Source organism: Sylvia atricapilla, chromosome 1, assembly GCF_009819655.1.
Source record: "Sylvia atricapilla isolate bSylAtr1 chromosome 1, bSylAtr1.pri, whole genome shotgun sequence".
Lineage (NCBI taxonomy): Eukaryota > Metazoa > Chordata > Aves > Passeriformes > Sylviidae > Sylvia > Sylvia atricapilla.
The window spans coordinates 56,668,995-56,692,358 of NC_089140.1; the positions used below are offsets into that span (position 1 = coordinate 56,668,995).

General features: G+C 39.4%; 1 protein-coding gene across 1 annotated transcript in view; it reads right to left on the minus strand.

Moving 5' to 3' along the window:
- LOC136363757 (integrin alpha-9-like) overlaps positions 1-23,364 on the minus strand; it is a 210,587-nt gene that overhangs the window by 74,478 nt on the left and 112,745 nt on the right. The window contains 1 exon segment of the mRNA XM_066323225.1: positions 20,485-20,561. Within this exon segment, the coding sequence (XP_066179322.1) occupies positions 20,485-20,561 (77 nt within the window).

Here is a 23,364-nt window from a genome sequence, read left to right on the forward strand (position 1 = left end):
AAGGGTGATATAGTCAATTTGCCAGGCTTCTCCGTACTTGTACTTTAGTCATCGTCCACCATACCACAGAGGCTTTATTCGCTTGGCCTGTTTGATTGCAGCACAGGTTTCACAGTTGTGGATGACCTGTGAGATGCTGTCCATAGTGAGGTCCACCCCTCGGTCACGGGCCCATCGATATGTTGCATCTTTTCTCTGATGACCAGAGGCATCATGGGCTTAACGAGCTAGGAATAATTCTCTCTTGTGCTGCCAATCTAGATCTACTTGTGATACTTTCACCTTGGCAGCTTTGTCTACTTGCTCGTTGTTGCGATGCTCCTCATTAGCCCGGCTTTTGGGTATATGTGCATCCACATGTCGAACCTTCACGGTCAGCCTCTCTACTTGGGCGGTGATGTCTTGCCAAATGTCAGCGGCCCAGATGGGTTTTCCTCTGCGCTGCCAATTGTCTTTTTTCCAGCGATTCAGCCATCCTCACAGAGCATTAGCTACTATCCATGAGTCAGTGTAGAGATAAAGCCTCGGCCACTTTTCTCGTTCAGCAATTTCTAAAGCCAGCTGGACAGCTTTAAGCTCTGCAACTTGACTCGATCCACCTTGTCCCTCGGTAGCTTGTGCAACTTGTCGTGTGGGGCTCCATGCTGCAGCTTTCCATTTCCGGTTAGCTCTTACAATTTGGCAGGAGCCATCAGTGAACAGAGCATATCATTTTTCAGTCTCCGGTAGCTCATTATATGGTGGGGTTTCCTCAGCACGTGTTACTTGCTTTTCTCTTTCTTCTTCTTCAGATGATAATCTAAAAGTTTCACCTTCCGGCCAGTTCATTATAACTTCCAGAATCTCAGGGCGATTTGGGTTTCCAATGCGGGTGCGCTGTGTAATGAGGGCAATCCATTTGCTCCATGTGGTATCGGTGGTATGATGTGTGGAAGGAACCTTTTCCTTAAACATCCTACCTCTAGCACTGGTAGTCGAGGCCCAAAAGCAGCTGTGTTTCGGTGCCAATCACTTCTGAGGCGGCTTGAACTCCTTCATAGCCGGCCAAGATCTCCTTCTCTGTGGGAGTGTAGTTGGCCTCGGAGCCTCTGTAACTTCGGCTCCAGAATCCTAATGGTCGGCCTCGAGTCTCCCCAGGCACCTTCTGCCAAAGGCTCCAAGACAAACCATTGTTTCCAGCTGTGGAGTAAAGCACATTGCTCACATCTGGTCCCGTCCTGACTGGGCTCAGGGCTACTGCATGAGCAATCTCTTGCTTGATCTGAACAAAAGCTTGTTGCTGTTCAGGCCCCCAGTGGAAATCGTTCTTCTTGAGGGTTACCAAGTAGAGAGGGCTTACGATCTGACTGTACTCAGGAATGTGCATCTTCCAAAAGCCTATGGTACCTAGGAAAGCTTGTGTTTCCTTTTTGTTGGTAGGTGCGGACATGGCTGTGATTTTGTTGATTATCTCTGTGGGGATTTGGCGACGACCATCTTGCCATTTGACCTCCAAGAACTGGATTTTTTGAGCTGGTTCCTTAACCTTGCTTCTTTTAATGGCAAAACCAGCTTTCAGCAGAATTTGGATAATTTTCTCTCTTTTTTTGAAGACTTCCTCTGGTGTATTCCTCCATATGATGATGTCATCAATGTACTGCAGATGCTTTGGAGCCTCACCCTTTTCCAGTGCAGACTGGATCAGTCCATGGCAGATGGTGGGGCTGTGTTTCCACCCCTGGGGCAGTCGGTTCCAGGTGTACTGCACGCCCCTCCAGGTGAAGGCAAACTGAGGTCTGCACTCCGCTGCCAAAGGAATGGAGAAGAAGGCATTGGTGATATCAATGGTTGCATACCACTTTGCTGCTTTGGACTCCAGCTCGTACTGAAGCTCTAACATGTCTGGCACAGCAGCGCTCAGTGGTGGCGTGACTTCATTCAGACCACGGTAATCCACCGTCAGTCTCCATTCTCCACTGGACTTACGCACCGGCCAAATTGGGCTGTTGAAAGGTGAACGGGCCTTACTGACCACCCCTTGGCTTTCCAGTTTACGGATCATCTCATGTATGGGAATCACAGAGTCTCTGTCTGTGCGGTATTGCCGACGGTGTACTGTTGCTGTGGCAATTGGTACTTGTTGTTCTTCTACTTTCAGCAGTCCCACAGCAGAGGGGTCATCTGAGAGACCAGGCAAAGTATTCAACTGTCTGATGTCTTCTTTCACTACTGCGGCTATCCTAAAAGTCCAACGATATCCTTTTGGATCTTTGAAATATCCGTTCCTGAGATAGTCTATGCCGAGGATGCATGGGGCCTCTGGGCCAGTTGCGATAGGGTGTTTCTGCCACTCGTTCCCAGTTAAACTCACTTCGGCCTCTAATACAGTCAGTTCCTGGGACCTTCCTGTTACTCTTGTAATAGAAATGGGTTCTGTTTCTACATACCTTGATGGCATCATGGTACATTGAGCTCCAGTGTCAACCAATGCCGTATATTTTTGTGGGTCAGATGTGCCAGGCCATCGGATCCACACAGTCCAGTAGATCCGATTGTCCCTTCCCTCTTCCTGGCTAGAGGCAGGGCCCCCCTATTCCTGGTCATCGCATACGTTGTTTTCTTCCTGTAAATGTGTTGCTGAGGTCCCTTTAAGAGGATCAGTCATATTTTCATTCCTGTACCGTCTGGAGTTCTGTGCATGAGAGACTGGAGCAACACTGATTCTAGATGAGCTTTTTGTGGTAGGTATTTCTCTTTTCAGTTCACGTACCCGGGCTGCTAAGGAGGAGGTGGGTTTTCTATCCTACTTCTTCATATCTTCTTCATGCTCCCGAAGAAAAGATTAAAGGTTACCTTGGGGTGTGTATCCTCTCTCCCTGGCTGGGGGACGCCTGCTCCTAATCGCAGAGACTCTCGTCGGCTCTGGTGAGATATCGTAAATTTCTTCCTTAAGTTCTTTTTTCAGTTTCTAATGGCTTTCTTCAATTAAGTTCCTGACTTGCTCAGCCAGTCTTGTTTCTACAGATGAGACATAGGCACGAACTGGGGCGGTGACAGTGTCCTCGTAAATCCTTAGTTTATTAGCCAGGACACCCACCTTGTCCTCACCTTCTCTTCATTGCAGTGTTGCCAGGTAACGTGAGTACATCTCTGGTCCAAGCCGTGCAAATCTCAACTACATCCGTGATGTGCACTGGACATCATCTGGGCTCTTAGGAAATCTCTCATCTTCTGCAAAAATGATCTCCAGCACAGCCAATTCCCTTAGGCATCGGATACCTTGTTCTATTGTGTTCCATTTTCCTTGGTGCACTAGGAGGTCTTCTTTACAAAGGTATCTGTCTTTCACACTTGTTAGCAGTCACTGCCAGAGGCTGAGAGTTTCTTGGGTTTTTCCAATTCTCTGGTCAATGACCACATCCTGGGATAGTGATCCCAGTTGCTTGGCCTCAGTTCCATCTAGAATGGTGTCATTGGCTGCAGCATCCCAGATGCGGAGCAGCCAGGTGAGGATGGACTCGTTGGTCTGACGGGTGAATTCCTTTCGCAGGTCACGCAGCTCACCCAGAGACAGAGAGCGGGTGATGATCTCTGTCTCTGTCTCTTCAGCTGAGTGCGAAGGTCCTGCTCTATCCTCGTCAGTCGCTATGCGGACTGATTTGCTCCTTGATTTCTTCTTCTGAGTGGTGGCAACTGCTACTGGTTTAGGCTGTTCCGGTTCAGTGACGGTTTGTGTGGAGATGCTGACAGCACTTTTGGTTCCTTTCTCCTCTGTGACAGTCTGTGTAGTCGTCGATGCTATTGCTTTGCTTCTTTTTACTTCTTCTACTTCTTTAAGAACATGCTCCAACACACCATGTAGTGTTTTGATTCTAAGCATGGTGCTTAGAAAACAAAGAAAACAGAGAAAACAAAGCAGGACTAACAAGAACATCAAGCTGTCTTTGGCATCCAGAGGGTACTCAATATTTTCAAAAACTGCTGTGTCATTCCTGAAAAGCTGGAAAAAATCATTCTTTACTCCTCCCCACAGGGGCTGGGTGAGATTGTTGAGGCTCCAGACGTAGCATCCTAGACTAGAACAAGAATACAAAACTGGGTAGATATTCTGAATAATGTTCATTGCCTCAGATTTTATCAAGCAATGGACATAATAAACCAGTAAAGCAATTTTAGTACCATATCCTGGTCTACGCAGGAGTATTAAGGCCGGCAGATAGTGCCCCACGTTCGGAAAAATATAGAGAGATAGATATAAGACACATGTAAGCATGTTGGGCATCATAACAGACAGGTGTCTTCTTCAATAAAATTGTAATTTCTGACTTTTCTTATTGCCTCTGCCGCACGTTGGGCACCAAAAATATGTTGTGGTTTTGAAAACAAACCAAGTAAGAGGCTCTAAGTCAGAAATAAAATTTAATGAGAAGAAAAGGAAAATAAAATAGAATAAAATAAAATAAAATAAATACAAAAAGAAAAAAACCCACTGACAGAGTCAGAATGTAACCTGATCAGGATGATGGAAACAGTCCAGACGAGGTGGTCTTCCTGAAACAGAAATCTTGTAGAAAGGTCTGGTAGCTCCAGTCCTCTGGGAATCCAGTGGGTGAGGGCTGCTTCTACTGTCCCAAATCCCAGCTTATATCCAGGTGAGAATGCTTGGCTCTTCCCCATGGGCGGAGCATCTCACAATGGGATGATGAGTCATGGAAGAGAGCCTTAATGGCCCATTAAAGAGAGAGAGAACTCCCGGAGGGAGTTATCTCTGAGTCATGCAAAAGGCATTGATGGGCCATTAACTGAAGATGGTGATAGAATACATCCTAAACTACAACCCAGGACAATGGTCTAGATTCAGGCTTTAAAGCTGATGATTATGGATTGTGAGTGCAACTTTACTGTGCAATGCAAACAATATTTGTAGCATATTTGTTTCTTGTATTTAAATCTTCATTTATTGAGTCCAAATTATGGCTAACTGTTCAATGACAATAAGCATTATGAGGAAGATGTAAGTATCCAGGAAATGTGTCTGCTTTCTCACACTTAAAATCAACTGCAGAAACTGACCAATTGTATTAATAAATGAACATTTTGCTTTCAAAACATTAGCTTATTCTGATAATCAATTATCAGTGTGAATAAAGATTTGTAAAAGTGTATGTAGTACAGGATTGACTGCAAAACTAATACGAGTTGTTGCTCCTTATGTACCAAATTAATGGGTCATCTATATGGGAATACTTGAAAGCATTTAATCTTTTGGCACTGATTTCAACACTTACTGTTGACAAACAGAGAAATTATGAAGATGCTAAACAATCCACTGGGATTTTCTAATAATCAAAAGCGCGTACTTGGAAGAAAAAAAAAAAAAAAACAACACAACAAACACCAACCATTTAATATTGTGAATTATTTCTCATGAACTTTATGATGTCACTTCTTGCAGTCACTTCAAAACTTAATCAGCATTTCTTATACTCACTAGCAGGATATGGAAGTATAGCTCCAGTAAGGAAAGGAACATTACAAGCTCTTTATCTTATTTAGAGTTGATATTAAATGCAATGTACACTATGGAAGGCTCTCTGAATTGGTAGAAAAGCAGAACTTTAAGATTCAACATAAAGTGAAGAAAATTGAGAATACTCTCTTTCCTAATAAATAGCTAAAAAATTCTCATAATAAAATCATGCTTAAAACTGACCCCACAAAAAATAATTCAAAAATTAACAGCAGTGGGTTGTGTCACCCCTTTCTAAAGTTACCACTCTGTTGTTCAAAGTGTATCATACCTGACATTTTTTTCAACAGAAAAAGAAAACCCACCTTTAAAAGCACACTGCAGGTGCTGCTATACAAAATTCACACACTAATAAACTCAAAAAATCTCACTGATATTAGGCTGGTAGGTGAGTTCAGTTCTCCCTCTGTAAGGTCCATAAGATGGTGTAGTAAGTCCTATTTTAAAAGAGCAGCTTTCTGAGTCATTGAATTTGTGTACATCTGGAATGAATCAGGTTCACTTGAAGTGAGAAGAGGGTTAGGAATCTCCCCATTTACAGCGGAGCTTCCAAGCCCTGTTGGCTGCTTGAGAGAGCAATGTCATGAGTGCAGAAGCCTGCTGTGGTGTTGGAACAGCTCTGTTGCCAGCCTGGAGCCATCCTCCTCCAGCACCTGCCACACATTAAGCACCCTAGGTGCCAAGTCAAAATATGTCATCTAAAGAATTTGTTGTCACCTTTCAAAAACAAAAACAAAACAACAAAAAAAAAAAAAAAAAAAAAAAAAAAAAGCCACCCCTTCATCTCAACAAGATTTGTCAAACAATTTAAGAAATATAATCAAGGAATGACTTTTTGTTTATATTTTCACTTATGAGAACTACAAAGCTGCCAACATTCTCAATATGATCCTTGTAACCTTGCCCATAAAAAATAAGGCAATAACAAACAAACACCAACCACAAACACCCCCCCAAAAACCTAAAAGCAAAGAGACAAAAAACCCCAAAACCACAAACAAACAAAAACTCAAAAAGGAAAAAGAAATTAAGTGGGGAAATATCAAGAAATAATCTGTTAATACTACCATCTTGTTACATTAGGTACTACACCCAAAAAATGAACTGAGTAAAAGTTCTGGGTAGACTTTAGTCATACGTATTTATTATATATAGGCAAACACATTGGTGGACACACACACACATACAGATGCCTGAAGGATGTCAAGTTATCAATGTTTGCATAGAAAGAAAAAAAATGTTTTCAATTCAGAAATACTAAGTACTTCCAGCTTTCATTCACATGACCCAAACTTGTAAGTATGAAGCAATTCTAAAATCAGGCTTCAAATTTCTGCCATGGTTTTAAATTCACTGACAATGGTAGTACACATCGAATGTAAACAAAGATATTTAATTTATGTCTGTTTTAGTGATTTAATTAAGTGATTAAGAAAAGGAAAGCAAATTCCAGGATAAAACAAATATCTTTCTTGGATGTTTTAATGCTCTAATTGTTAATGTCCACACCTTATCATTGCATTACCGTCAGTGAGGGAAGAAAGACCATCCGAGGAAGACAAATTGAGAAGATCTGCAGTCTTCATTTCTTCACTCCTCAAGATGCTACTTTTATTAACATGCACCAGTGGACACATAATCTGCATTCAAATGGTGTGGCAGGGACATTTTCTCTATTTTGTATTTTGTTTCTCTGTTGTATTAGGAACCCTTCCTTCCTTACAGAAAATTGGCACCTACGTGGATAAATCACCATTACTGCTCAATAGACAGTAGAAGTTACAACTGTGGTCAATTAGACTGCAAATGGGTAAAATGTTTCAAACACCTAAAGCCCAATCTGTCCTCCAACTCCATCAGAGGAAATTAAAGAACCCCATCTTTTGCTTTTAAATCAATAAAAGGTATAATTCAACAAACAGTGGTGCTGTGACAGATCCAAACAGATTCCTACTTTCATCAACCAGCACTGCAGTTTGTCTTAGTAGTTATTAGGGTAATTAAATATTAATTTTGTCTCAACAGACTCTTTACATGAACCCTGAATACTTTTCATGTGTTGTTTTTTCTTACTGCAGGATTCAGGGTTAGCTGAACTTCAGGAGGAGTTTTTACAAATACTTAAACCTCAAGCGCCATTGAAAAGCTGAAACTCTCAGTTGATCTGGGAATTCATTTGAAAACTGATAAGTTGCAGCCACATAAGCAAATATAAACCAAATAAAATTTTTAAACCATCACCCAGGGAGCAAAGCTATTGGATTTTACACTGCTTGGTTACTCTGTCTTCTCATTGTATGTATATTCAGAAGAATTGCATAGCAATTCTCTCTAGAAAGTTCACAGCGAACTTAGACTAAGGACTGGGCCAAATGTTCAAGATACAGTGGCTTATTCTGATCAACTGAACCTTTGCCTTCTCCTTCTCATGAAGGCAAAGGTGCAAAGAGATAGCACACAGCTGATGACCAGAGCCAATCTGAGGTACACTAATACCAGCTATGGCAAACTAGCACTAAGGCCATCAGATCAGTTCATTCATGATCTTTCTCTGTATTTCTCTATCTAGTTCTAAAGCAGAGACTTTGCAGTGTGCCCTGAGTAGTACATAACATGATATGATAGAAAAAGTATAATTGAGAATTCACGAAGTGATCAGCCAAGGTTCTGTGACAGAAAAGCACAGGTTAAGAGTAGTACCATAATAATGTTGCTCTTGATGGAGATTGAGTAACTATGATCCCAATGCTCCCCCTTAAGAAGGAACTAAATGTCCCATATGAAAAAAGTGCTTACTTTTGGTGGTGGTGAGCCCAGGGCCATGCCCACAGAACTGCTTATGAGCATCTTTTTGGCACAGGGCTGTTATCTCTAGTGCTTCAGTTCCCATATATATTACAATTCAGTAATATGGCAGAGAGCCTTACATTTTCCATCTTTCCTACACTTCGATGTTAAAAATTAATGCATTTGAGTAGTAAGCAAGAGGTGGAGAGGGCAGGAGAATTGGAGGTGGGGGAAGACACACATCACACACCAGTATTTCTTATGGTATAGAAAAACCAGTAATTGCTAATTATGGCTATTTACCATATATTCAAGGCTTCTCTGGAAATGGTTATCTTTTCCCCAAGTGTATTGTCTCCCCTTAAGTACAAAACAGATATAAATCCCAGCCATGTGTGCCTTCAAACTTTGAAATAAAATGGATAGAACAGGGCATAACATCTGCAAAAAAATACCCCTTTATCACCCTACAGAAATCTGGTCTCCCTTTTATAATTATCAGTAATTTCAACTACACCTAGAAATTCACAATCCTTTATAAATACAGCTGAAGATTCAATAGGGAAAGAGCCACCTCTGTTTTCACACACTGTCTTCTTCAGAGAGCAGCTTTTGGCTTGAATCAAGCTGCTCTGGTTTATGAAACTGACATGAAAGCAAGATGAGGTACAATATCTACAGAAGTTCTAATCTAATCTAATTTAACCAAATCTAACCTAATCTAATCTTTCACCCTTGCAGTCATATATGCAAACTACCATCTTTACAACCTATCCTTGAAATCAGCTTTACTGTGCTTCTGGGACAAATTTATCTCTCCACATGTGTGAAAGACAGCATCCTAAGTTTGCAAAGCAAACAAAAACTGGTTACTACTGGCAGAAAGAAATGCAACAGATACATGGTATCAGGCACGTAGGTGAAGCTGCACACATCAGGCTGACATGACAAAAAAAACCCCAACCCCTCTATATTTTCCCTATTTGTTAAAATATTTGAAGAGCTCTGTTAAAGTACATGGTTGTTGACCGTAGATCCAAAATTTGAAGCTGAATCAATAGCACTTTATTATTTATATTGTTTCTAGAAATTCGATAATTAATGAAGTCATCATGCAAACCTATGTGCTTACCATAAAAATTATGCCTTCAGAAATAGATTTGTCCTGCTCCTGGGATGTTAGGGTGCAATATGCAATTGAAAAAAACAGACTCAGCTAAGCATTGCTGAGAGAAGATCAGTGCCCTATCCAGCAATCACTTTCAGAGGTCAAAAAAAAGGCAGTTAAATAGAGAGAAAACATTAGAAATGGTACAGCTTTGTTACTTAAGGCAATTTGTTTTGCAGTAGCAGGTGTTATACTCCAAGAGTAAGCCATATCTAAATGTCAAACATAAGCAACATATCCCCATATCAGCACATTTCCTCTACAGCTCATATAAACCAGCAAGACAATTTACCTGGTGACCTATGAAGAACCTCAGGCTTAAAAGATTTTGCAATTTCAAGATGTAATTCAGAAAAAGTTCGTGTAGAAGCATCACAAAAGACAATGTATATATGTATGTTTATATGTATATAAGTGCACATCTGTGTAACTTAATTTCTTTGAGAGCAAGGACATGAGTTATATTTGGAGTGAGGTTTGAGCAATTCCAGACTGAACCCTTTGGCCTGTAAGGCCTGTGGGCCCCTTGGGCCTGCAGGTCTCTGTGGCACAGAAGAAATTCTCAGTTTGTGGGCGCAGCATGAATTTACTTTTCACATTAAGGTGTCCTCGGGGATTATGGGGTTTGATACGCAGAATTGTAGCCATTAAGATCTTAGCCACCTTAAAGTAAGGATTGTTTACATATTTTGTGTGACTTGTAATGTCAACTATGTTGCTAATGTATAAAGATTTTTGTGGTAAACAATAAAGTGAGAACGATATGATAACTGCACCAATTTAGACATGTTTGTTACTCCTGTCCGACCTCTCACTATTAAGGGACTCTTTATCTACACATCTGTACCAATCAAGATGTATACTACAAATGCAATACAGAAGAGCATCTGTTTTGTCATTGGGGTCTGTAGACAGTATAGGGGTAAAATGATTTTGGGACAGCACCTGCTTGGGAACAGAATGTTAGCTTAACCGTAACCAAAGACAATATTTTCATGCTAGTTGTCTTAACCAAATCAAATATAGACTTCACCTGGTTAAATAAATCAGAGAAAAAGGGGAAGAGTGTGATTTGTAGTTAGTGGTTAACATACAAGCCACAAAAAATAAAGGTTTGGTTGTGCCTTTACTAGGTCATGTGATCTGCACCTGCATGTGATTGTTAGTTTGTCATGGTTGTTTGGTAATCAAATATGATTATTATCTTAAACAAGAATCATGATGAAAGTTATATTTACCAAAATTCATGCTTGAATATATAATACAAATATATAATTGTATACAATATAATAATGCATATATATTGTATACAATAGGACAATGGGTTTAATTAACTCAATTAACATAGAGCTGTATATAAAAAGGGGTAATAAAGGAGGTGTCCATTTCGAATCCACAGTCAAGTCAGATTTGGATCTGTATCCCCTGACTTCCAGAGCTCTCTTCAATAAAGCACCTGCATGTAATCATTCTGTGATTATGTGTTTCCTACACTAACATGTACATTATCAAGAATTTCCACCTCTTGAGGCAGTTTATATACAATAGTGCTTCCTGAGGTTAAGCTCTAGTTTTGTTAGCTTTATGCTTTTGGTTTGCTAGAGCAACCACTGACTTTAACTATCTTATACAATAAAATACTGATGTTGAGGATGTTCCAAGGAGGGCCAGGTTACACGCAGCCCAGCATAATTCAAGTTATATGAAAGAACATCTCTTTAGGGTATAGTTTAAAATAACAACAAAATCCATCTCCAGTAAATACAGTTAAATTATTTTTTCAAAACAAAACCAGAGTTTTAAAAAGGGACAAGACTGGCTTGCACAATATTCTTGACTGATCATCAGTGACCTGTACGAGAAAATAAAGACTGGGAATCTGTATTCTTGTACTAGATATGTGGACTACTCTGGTTTGTTAATGCTCAACACTCGATTAGTTCTATTACCTTCGTATGGGTTCCATCACTATTTTCAAAAGGAAGAGGACTGTCCACTGTAATCAAGCTGGGCTTATTTATTTTAGGAGAGATTTATGAAGCTCCTGAGCATAACGAACCGGATGGGAACCAAGAAACCATTTCTTCATCTCCATTCATCCATTGACAGCAGAAAACATTCACTTATGCTTTGAGATTATGCTCCCACTGCAATTTGCACTACATCCTGATTAATTATGGGCTGCTGCCCTCTTCAGGAAACCTGTGAGGGCCAAACCTGGATGGGTTTATAATGGATTTTCCATATGCCTCACAAGCTCAGCATTCACACACTAACAACTATCTGTAGGGCAAAAAATAAATTAGAAATCATAATTCTGCTTCATAACTTCACCAAGAAAGCTAAATTCTGAACAGAATTACAAACTATACATAAAATGGTAGTAAATAGCTTTTCACTGCAACCCTTTGCAGTGCAGGAAATTACTTTTAAATAACATCAAACTATACTATAAGTTATGAACACTTAAATTACAGCACAAAACTTGGTATGATTTTTGAGAAAGAAGGAAGGAATCGTACTCGTATCCATTTTTCTGAATGTTGCAGATCATTTTTTTTTCTCTTTAGAACATTTTGGTAGTTTGTAAAGATCATGAGCGAGGGATAGCATTGTATGGTCACCAAATAATGATGGGCAGAACGTGACTGCAGTCCATGGCTCTATATTTGAGAGCTGGGACGCTCTGAAAGGTTGGGGACTATCCATATTGGCGTATTTCAATTTGGGTTGTTTCTTGTAAAGCAGATATGAGCTCTATCTGAGCAGCTCTGCTACTTTAGGTTAGATTGTCTAGGGTAGACAGAACATCAGAAATACTGTTGGAAGAAGTGTTTATTCAATAAAAGATAAAATAAATGAAAACAAATTCTTCATCTGCTATGAATGAAGAGGAAGGGAAAATCAGATATTACCAGAGCAAATAATTAAGCTCCACGATAAAGGATACTGTGTTTCCTCATCATGACTGTATTGATAATATGCACTTCAGGGACATAAAACCTCAATGGGCATACTATGAAACATGATGTTTCTCTGGAAAAAAAATCCATTGTATTATCAAAGAAGGTGAAGTGCTGAGGTGTGAGCCTGGTCAAATTTATCAAAGAGATTTGCTTTTCATTTTAACCCATAGGCTTGCAACTTTTATTTGTGGCTTTGCAAAAGTCTAAGATCAGTGACAACCTTTACTAACCTTTTTTAGCAAACATTACTATATTAATAAGATACAACTCAAAAGCTTAGAACTTTCAAAACAAGCTCTTGAACTGAAAAAAATTTAATGTTATTCCTCATTCCTTCAGAACACACTGATTTTCTGCACTGTTACAACACCAACTCATGTTCTATGCTGTTAAACCTTGTGCTGATGAAAGCAAATTGGACAAAGCTGTCAGAACACATTTTTATCTATGATTCTAGATTCTTTCAGCCTAGGTTCTGCAATAATTTGACAAGTCAATATTGAAACTTCTGAGGTTCATTTTTCAAATCAGCAACCTAATATCTGATACTGTGCCTACTGAACCAGAGGGAGTCCTTCTATTCCTTTAATGGATTCATAAGCATATTCATCCTTGTATATATACACCGCACTTGCAAACAGTCAGTTTTGCAGTTGCATAGCTAGTTCCTATGCAAATTATTCCCTCTTCAATAATACAAATAATATGCTTATAAACTTCAGAGTTGTAAACTCGAATTCTGGAAGTGTATGCACACTTTCCTTTGCCTTATCAGAGAGACTTGGGTTAAGTACTTCAATATTATATCATAAAACATCACATCAAATCATTTACCTGCTTATCATATGTAAAGCCATCCATGAAACAAAAGAGGTCACAGAAATAAGTGTTGGCCTTAAAAATGTTAATCCATGTAATCCTTTAGTAAGTCAGAGAAGGAATTTATATGGAAAAAAGGTAAAAACAATCTTCTGTGAACTGACCAGATAATACTGGGAAATACTTTTCTTCATAAATACTCTTTCATTCAAAAGGAAACATTTTAAACTCGAGGAAATTTTGGTCAGACTGGAATTTTGTCCCTTCCCTGGGCTCATTCAGAAGAACTAATGGAAGGAGAAACAGCCCAACTCACAAAATTGACCTTTCAGTTGGAAAAGGACATTTCTCAAAATCCCATTTCATAAGAGAACTTTGAAAATGTTCACTTCATTCAATTCAACCCATAATTTGGAAAAACTTGAAAATTTCTGCAAAAATGCATCTTGTTTGCGTCCAATTTCACATTTACAAAAAACCTCCAGTTTTAAGCAGTATATACGAGGAACCTACCCCAGGACAGCTGTAGGAGAAGAACATAATCTAAGCCTAATGAATGGCGGCCTTTGAAGATGCTCTAACCCAACACAAAAAAGCAAGTGTTCTTCTTCCTAATAGTCAAACATCACTCAGAAGCACTCAGATGGGTAAGCAATTCTGTTCAAATGATTGATAAAAGGTAACTGTTGTAGTTTAAGTTCCATTGTTCATGGAGCTGTTCTGTACACCCTGTTTCCCTGAATTAACGGTCTTGTCTGGAAAGTTTCCCTTCCTGAGCTGTCAGTAGCACCTAACCACCCTTTTTCCTGAATGTTCTAAGTCAATCCTTTCCTTGGGCCAACCCCTGTCTAATCTGTCCCAGGGATTCCCCTAATCCTCGACACTCCATGGGCCCAAGTGACTTGTTCTCTTCTAGCTGTTTTCCCACTGGTTCCTGAAGTACGAAACTTCTTGTTCCCTCCCTCCCACCATCCTCTAACCTATTGGTTAGAATTTGGGTACCCACCCCTCTTTATAAGCTACTGCAGACTGTATTCTGGGTCTTTTCTGTCACAGACTGTTCAGAAGAATAAATCCTTCTGGATTACAAACAGAAGACCTCCCTCTCATTCCTTGTCCCCAATCTGCGCTGATTTAAAAAATCTTTGTGGGCCATAGAGCAAGGAGCTCTAAGCCGCATCTCTCATCGTGTGCTCAGGAGACAATGTCTCACTCTTGGTGCCACACTGTGGTGATTGAGCTAGCTAAAGACTCCGGCACAGCATCATGTCAAATAAATGTATTTAACCTCATGTCAAATAAATGTATTAAAGACAGACTTCTTCTTGGACCTTCTTAGGAATGTGATATTTATTGCAGCATTTTCTATCCAAGGGGGGCTCATAGTCCAATCCTTACAACCCAATTTACGATCATACACCGAACTTGTGCTGGAACACAGCAGCTACATGACATTGGCAACATCAGCTTTCTTCTTCTTGTACTGTTTGTTTTGGTAAAATGACTCTGTTCATTGCAACACACAGGTTGTTAGTGTATTTGCATAGCCACAGAGGATTTTCTTTGTAGCTGTATCTCACATGGAAGCAACCACCCATTCTGCTCTGGTCTTTTTAGATAGCTTGTTTACTAGGGCTGGAAGAAATCCATTTTTTCAAATATCCTCACTGTTCCACGAAAGGTCGTCACACTTTTCACCTGATCCCTGTTACTCCTAAAAAGGCTTGATAACTACCACGTGCCTTTGCAGAGCCCAGTCAGATGCATAGAGGCATCAGGTCAGGAGCTGAAACTCCATTGGTATTTCAGACAAGACCTCTCTCAGCAATTTCAAGTTCTTCTTGAAAGACCAGAGAGCGTTCTCCCACATGAAGTACCAAATGTAATGGATATCAGATTTGAAAGCTAGGGAGATATAAACTTCTGCAAAACACCTTGTTCGGAGTTTATCTCATCTTGCTGCGGCAGAAACATGATAGGGAAGATATCTCCTGTACTGAGAGAACAGTGAGGCATTAAAGCCAAATGATAGTTAATAATATAGTTTTTAACATTAAAAAATATTTGACAATAATAATTAACATAACATTTTGGTTATTCAGTCGTGAAGTGCTGGAATGGAAACCTGGATGAAGTTATGGTCAATAAAAATAAAGTTCATTTGAAATATTTGTTATTCCTATTTCTCTTATGGTTTCAGGTTAAAGTTCCCATACAGAACACATACCATTATATTCTTTACACTAAGACTCTTTTTAGTCACAGGTGTATAATTGCATGAATAAAGCCCAGATTTTGCAATCTCTTATGACAGCTGCAAGACTCACACTGGAGAATTGTTGAAGAGGGGAGGCAGTGAGTCCTGTTTTCTGTGTCATTCTGCCAAAACTTCACATATTTATTCTTTAACAAAAATGGATTAAGAACAGTCATGACTGGAAAGATGAAATGCCTCTCTCCTGCTTCTTCAGTTTCTCCTAATGCTGCCTTCGTCACGTCCCCTGCAACACTCCATGGCTACTTTTTCCTTATTCCTAATTACCATCTGTAGTTTTAGGCTGGCAACACTCACACCCCTATGAGAAAGTCTAGGCCAATCACTAGAAATAACATTTTAGCAATACCAGCACACACCACTGTAGCTGTTTCTACGTGCTAGCTCACAACGTCTGTCACAGAGTGCTCAGTCCTCACAGTTTGCTTTGCCAGGTCCAGTCTTCCCCTCTGGAGAAGCTGCATTGGTTGGCAGAGGTGACATCAGTGAGAGGCATGGAGTCCCACTGGAAAAATTCCAACCACAGGTGCTGAAGCGTGCCCATAACCATCCCTACTCAGATGTTCCGTGTTGAAGAAAGGCTGATTTTTGTTGAAGCAATTTTGCTTAGGTTACAAGAAAAGTCAGAACACAAAAGAAAAGCTGGTTGAAGGGATTTCTAAAGGTCAGAAAATCCATCCTGATCCTCCTCAATATACAACTTATTGCCAGCAACAAATGAGGTCAGCAGGGATCTCATCCAAACTAGTCCTAAAACTCAGGATGGCAGCGCACACCATCTCAGCACATATCTCATTCCGGAGCAACGTGAACTGCTTACGCAAGAAGGTTTTTTCCAAACTCTCTGTTTTATTTCCCAGCCAAACCACAGTCCATGACCCTTATCCTGCTTACCATCTGCCACAAGCAACAAGATTTCCGGCTCCTTGGTTCAGCAATCCCTTCAGGAAGCTGGGATTAGTTTGCAGGCAAACTGATGCTCATGAGGGTGCGCAAGCCTTGAAGAGATTTAACTGAACACAAACCATTTTTTTCCAGAATAAATGCATCTCAACTCTTCTTCAATCCAATACAGCATGTAACCCTAGTCTTTAACCCAAGTCATCAAGGACTCCTTTCACTGTAATAGAAACATTCAGAAGAAGAACACATCCCATCTCTAGCCTCCTATATCTTTGCAAAAACTTCCAGATAAAGTCAGAAGGCTTTAACACTTTTCTATCATCATTGCTTCCAAACAGTCCTACCCTTTACTTTTCTATGAATTCACAGTGAAGGATTTCAACTTGCCCAGCAGCACTATTTCCACATGCAGCAACATCTCAACACTAAATAACAAGGCAAAACCAATCATATCTGCTTAGAACAGCAGTGAAGTTTCTACCTAACACATGCAGATTTGCTTTATTTTAGCACTTTGGATAAATGGCCTTATGTAGTCTCTTAGATTGAGTGTTAACATCCTGGGCTGTTTAGTTGTTATTTATCAAAATGAAGCCCTCCCAATTTAAGGGCACACAAATAAGTTTTCAGGAGAGAAGGAGTATCCCATGAAATTAAATCAGAGCAGGCCTGGTTAGCTCTTGCCAGCAGAGGCTGGTTTACCTCTACTCATTCGGTATGTAGGGTGGCTGGTTTCAGATGGGGTAGAGTTTATTTTCTCAGTGGCTGGTATGGGGCTGTGGTTTCTATATGTGCTGAACACAAACTTGATAATAGAGATAACTTTTCGTTACTGCTAAGCTGGACTTATACATAGCCAAGGCCTTTTCTGCTTTTCATATTCATGCTGGCAAGGAAGCTGGGGGAGGCATGGGAGGTTGGGAGGAGACCCAGGTAGGACAGGGTGACCCCAAGTGATGATGCCATATAGCATTATGCTCAGTATATAAAGTGGGGGGAAGAAGGAGGAAGGGGAGATACTTAGAGTGTCTGCATTTGTCTTCCCAAGTCAACATTATGTGTGGTTGGCCCTGCCCCACTGGAGATGGCTGAACAGCCACCTGCCCATGGGAAGTGGTGACCTTCATTCCTTAGTTTTCTTCGTTGCACAGATTTTGCTTCGCATAAGAAACTGTCCTTATCTCAACCCCAGATTTTCTAGCTTTACCCTTCTGATTTTCTCCCTCAATCCCTCTGGTGGGGGAGTGAGCGAGTGGCTGCATAGTGCTTGGTTACTAGCTGGGGTTTCATATCTCAAACTTGGATGCCATCTTTTAACTGGGGTAATTCTAATGATTCAAATGCATCACGGGTGAACTCTGTATCACAGTAGCTTGTGCAGTTCCTGAGCTCATAAGAATGCAAACAATTCTCTTGATGATAATGTAATCTGAGCTACCTTCCTATGCACATATATGCTGTAACCAGCATACATTTGAAAGCATATATAGTAGTGAACAAAACTATACCTTGCCGTATACAGCAAGGTATAGTTTGAACTCTGAACAGCTTTTGGCTCTAACATGCCACAAATTTAAAAAAAAAAGTGTATAGGATGGCCAGTTCATGTAGCAGAGAACCCTGTGTCCAACTATGTCTAAAAGCAAGATGACTATGGAAGAAAAAGTCAAGTACAGAGTGGCATTTTACTGATATATTTCTGCAGTTTTCAGAATTTATATTTTGCCATTTCACTACTATATAGAGTCTCAGCACTTACAGTATCTGAAACAGTAAAATCCAAATTAATCACACACTTCATGAAAGTATACCTCCTTGTTTTTTTCATTGCTCTGAATAGTTTAATAGGATTAGCAAACTTTATCATCTTGCTATTCAACTCTAGTAGACTACTTCCCATATAATTTAGTGAATATACTGAATAGCACAAGCACTTGCACAGCTTTCCTCCACCACCAAAACCAACTCTTTACACCTTTTCTCTGTTGGCTTTTAATTAGGAAGTAGTACTCAGGGCACCATTCCTCTCAGATCTGGGCAACTTACTTTTTGATGAGAAAGTCCTTTGCCAGCTAAGGTAGACAATCTTAACCAATCCACCCTATCCACAGGTCCAGTGGCATTTTCAAAGAGCTGCAGCAGACCTGAGAGACAGAACTTACCACTGCCTTCCTATAAACATCCTGTCTATTTCAATTCAGTGTATCTGTGCAGCATTAACTGCATCCTTTCCAAGAATAAATCCACCAAATTTAGGTGATTATTTAGACAAAGATATTAACATAAACTTGGTTACCAATGAAGTCAAATGTTTTGTGCAGATAGTAATAAATGAGTTATGGGTTTTGCTCTTTCAAAAAAAAATTGCTTTGTGCACAGACTACCATAATCAAGAATAATGTGGTAAATTGTGAGGGAGTTATTTTGCATAAAACACACAAGGCTGGAAAAATTCAATACAGCACTTGTTAAATTAGAATCCATAGCAGTTGCCTGGATATTTTTATATGGAATAATTAACAAGAATCTATTTTGTAAGAAATATTCATTGTGATATATTTCTTAATAACTAAAGCTTTACAGAGGCCTTTAGCTGAAAAAAGCCCATACAGTGCAGAGATTTGAACAACATCCTGTTTATTTCAAAAAGGGATTTCAGGTTGTCACTGAGTAAAGGAAAATTTGAGAGCATTTGTTGAATATTTTGCTATACAAATGTAGAAACTGTATTTGAATATCCTAAGCTCTTATGACAGGTGTGACTTTTAAATTGCCTAGATAAAATAAATAACAGCTGTAAAACAAATAGCCTAATGGTCCAATCCCAACTGCAGTGATTACTATACACTGATGACAAGTTTTTGGATCTGTCCATTGCTGTTTATTCCAAAGCTGTGGGACAAAATCCTTCACTAGCTTCTCTAATCCACACAGAGGTATCTAGGTTCTAATCAATATATTTTGCTCACCACAAAGTTTGAGTCAGATATCCAGATTAACTGCAGTCAAACCTTGGATTCTGTAGCCTGAGACGAAACCCTGCTCCCAGCCAATCCCCCAAAACACTCTTGTGGATTTCAGTCCTGTGTGGAAAAGTTGATAACTCCTCAAACTTGACTCTGGTTCAGTTTTGTCTCCAAGTACTGTTACAGCATGCTGTAGATTTATATAAAACATGTCTGTGACAACTACTAATTCTATTATTGTTGTTTTGTTTGGGTTGTTTCTTTTTTGTCTTCACTCTCTTTCTGACCTGAAAGTAAAACACTTCACAGATTATCCATCAAATAGCAAAATCTCTGGCACACAATTAAATAACTCACATCAGAATTTCCATCTCTAAAAATACTGGAAAAAAATTAAAAGGAAGCAGAACTCATGTGAAGTTCATCTTTAGCCTGATCTATCCCCAAATAGAATATGCATCCAGGCAAAACAATAGGCATTCTCCTAGGATCACCAGTCACAAGAGACAGAACATAAACTTCACCTCTGGTCTATTTGATGAGTTTTGTTATTACAGAAGAAAGTGAAATCACACTCATCCCCAAGTTGCAACAAGAATTTGAAAGGAGGAGTATTTAGAAGAGTTTGCAAAACTACAAGTTGAGAAACAAAAAAAGTAGTTTGAACGTGATTTACCATGTTCAGAGGGGGTTTTTTAACCTTACATGTGACAGAACAAACTGCTTTTCTGCAGGCAGTTTTACTCCTACCATGTAATGAAGAGTATTTAATCCTCTTTAAAAATTACATGTTCCACATTGGTACGTGATTTGAGCATGCATCTTTACTTTCTTTGCCCTTCTCTGCTATTCTGTTTGTTTTCTTTATTTTTGTCCATTGTGACTGTTAGGTGAAGGTGTCTTGCACTATATGTGACCAGAGCACACTACAACAAGAGTTCAGATTCTGTGAACATCTCAAGACCTTTTGCACAAAAGGTGACATCACTGTCACCATCTTTCTAGTCTGGACCTAAAACATCTGTGTTTGTATTTTGACTTTTCAATGTCATTCCACATAAAATGAACAGCATACTAGTTCACCTACTCACCTAGATAGCAATAATTTACCCTGAAGCTTCAAATCAGCTGCACAGTCATCAGATTGACAGTTCCTCTCAAAAACAGTCTGTGAAAAACAGGAGGAAAAAACTGTTAAAACATGAAAAAAGTATGACCAAAATTTAAAGAAGGAACATGCTTGGAGAAAATAAAATACAAGACCAAAATCTGTGATACAAGGATGTGTGATGTGAGTGCTAAGCAATTCAAGATAAGGCAAATCTTATCTCTGTCAGAACTGTTTTTATTATCTTCTAACTGAACAAGAAGTTTCATCAAAACCAAACTCTCTCCCAGAGGTTTTCCTCAATCCATTCTCCCTTCTCATCTGACAAGAGTAACGGCTCATACAATATTCCTGGCATTCTTTCTCTTCCCCAGCTATGTGCATGAAAATGAACCAGAATATGATGCATTTATGAAACTATTTTCAGTCCTAAGGATTGCAAGTAAGGAAATCATAGAGCAAACATTTCCCTAGATCTTATCTAAGGCAGGAAAAATTTCTGCCGTTGTGCAAGTAATGTTAGAAATAGAAAATACAAAGACTGTTATGTATCAGTGATACTCTCTACCATTGTCAACTTTGTGAACTCTGGTAATACTGAAAAAATGTAACAGATTGATAAAGCTAGGAGATACGAAGGGACAACATATGGACATACTATTTAAATGGCATTAGCTTGCCATGGCTAAACGATACAGCCACCAGAAAGTGAAAGAGGAGAACAGAAACATGCTCTTGGCATTGAAGAAACCCAGATGCCATTTGGATTATAGTTACTGTCCCCCACTGTTTAGACCACAGACCAACACCTTTCTAAACTTTCTAGACTTTTCAGGCTCGTGGTTCAGAGGTGTAATGCTTTCTGCCTACCAAATACTCAAATATCCAACATGAATGTTGCCAACACTGTTCAGTGAGGAAACCTAACAATCCACTGATCTTGTCCTTTTATATGTAGATCAATTTCAATAACAAATGCAAGGACAGGGACAATCTGTGCAGGACACACATAATAGTCAGATTGGATTGGAGAGACTGAAAAGGCAAAAAAATGCAAACCATACTGAAGTAGTATGCTTTATAAGAGGTCTGCCCAACTGTATCACGACTGGAAAAAGACCTGAATCTTAAGCCCAGAGGGCATAGAGACTTCTAGTCCTTTGCTTTCCAGGAAGATTCTTGACTAAGCAGGCAGCTTGTTCTCCTTTATCTATGCTGCCTGAGCTTATCAAAAAGGATGTGAATATTTATGGAGTCAATTGTTGTGATGTCAAATGAATTTTGCCTTTTTGCTTTTATATTTCCTTAATATATATTCATAGTTCTACTATTGTATAAAGTTCCTAGCTAGCCCCAGTACCTTTCCAGACCATTTTCTTTCCCTGATCGGCAGAGGGACAAAGTACATTCCAGAGGCTCCAAGCCAGGGATCCAAGGCTTCTGTCCTATCTTAGTTCTTCCCGGAGTCAAGGTTGAAACCAAACCTTCAAGACACATTTTCATAAATGAAGATTAATTCCTATCTAAGTGGGGAGCGTTTAGAAAAGGGTTGAACTCCTTTTCCCCTGAAAAGTGGGAAATACCTTACCACTTCTGTCTCTAATTGGGTATTTTTGTTAGTTATGTTAATTTGCTAAACTTATAAAACTGTTCTCACGCTGTGAGGGGTTGGGCATTTTCTGTATCTGCCCCTGGAAGACTCCAATGAAGACCATCCTTTATATTACTTCTCACATCAATATTATCTTGAAATTGTGTTGCTTTCTTTCTAGGTTCTTTAAGACATCAGTTTGATAACAAGTATCAAACTGTGTTGTAGGTTATACAGTGTTGCAAAAGAAGAGAGGTGGAAGGCGGCTAGCTTGTCTGGGCTATTTACTTCACTCTCATTTTTCTTCCCTACTTTTTGCTTTCTCAGAATCTCAGAAGTGAAATTTTTGGGGGATTTAGAAACAAGGACTGAATTTACCCTTCCTCCTTAATAAAAACTACCATAACCAAAGGACAAGAATAATCCTGAGACAGGAACCGGCACAAGGCTTCCCTCTCAAACATGGCACATTTCAGAGGCATCATTTCAAAAGTCCTCAGAATTAATCTTCAAGCCACTGTAGCAATTTCACATAGGAAAGACTACTTGGTAATCCTCAGAGGAGAAAGAGTAAAAGATGTAAAAAAAATTCTAGCCTGTCAGTTTCTCTGTTTGAATTGCAGAAATCCTGGCAAAGTGAACACAGCAATCAAAGAAATTATCTGTACTTTTCAAAGTATAAATACTGTAAGTACATTTAAGTACTATATTATATATATATATATATATATATATATATATATAAAAAATATATAAAATATATATAATCCTATCTAATAATCTAATAATTTTCTTACTAAATCTATCGTTACTATTACTCAGAAAGAACGAACAAATACTTCATTTTCTAAAATCACCAAGCATGTATTTCTCCCAGCATATCAGGTATAAGAGAGTAAGCTATTTCAAAACACATTGGGAGTATTTTCTTATATCATAGATACCCAGGTTTCTACACAACACTGGGTTGGAGAAAGAAATAAGGATGGTGAGTTCCAAGATCTGTAGCTATGTAGGAGTAACTGTTTGCTTCTATGGTGGATCTTGAACCTGTTCAGGTTTGGGGGAGCTCTCTCACCTCAAAGCAGCTGGCAGGTTTGGTTTCCAGTCCAGCAGGCTCCTAGGACCCACGAATGCAGGCACAGCTGATTCAGCAGCCCAATTCTAGGTAAATGACATCTCTGAACTATTTTGCTATTTTCCACTATTTCACTCATCTACCTGGACTCTACTCCACCTTTGCTTTTTGTATGTCATCTAGAGTCTCAAGCC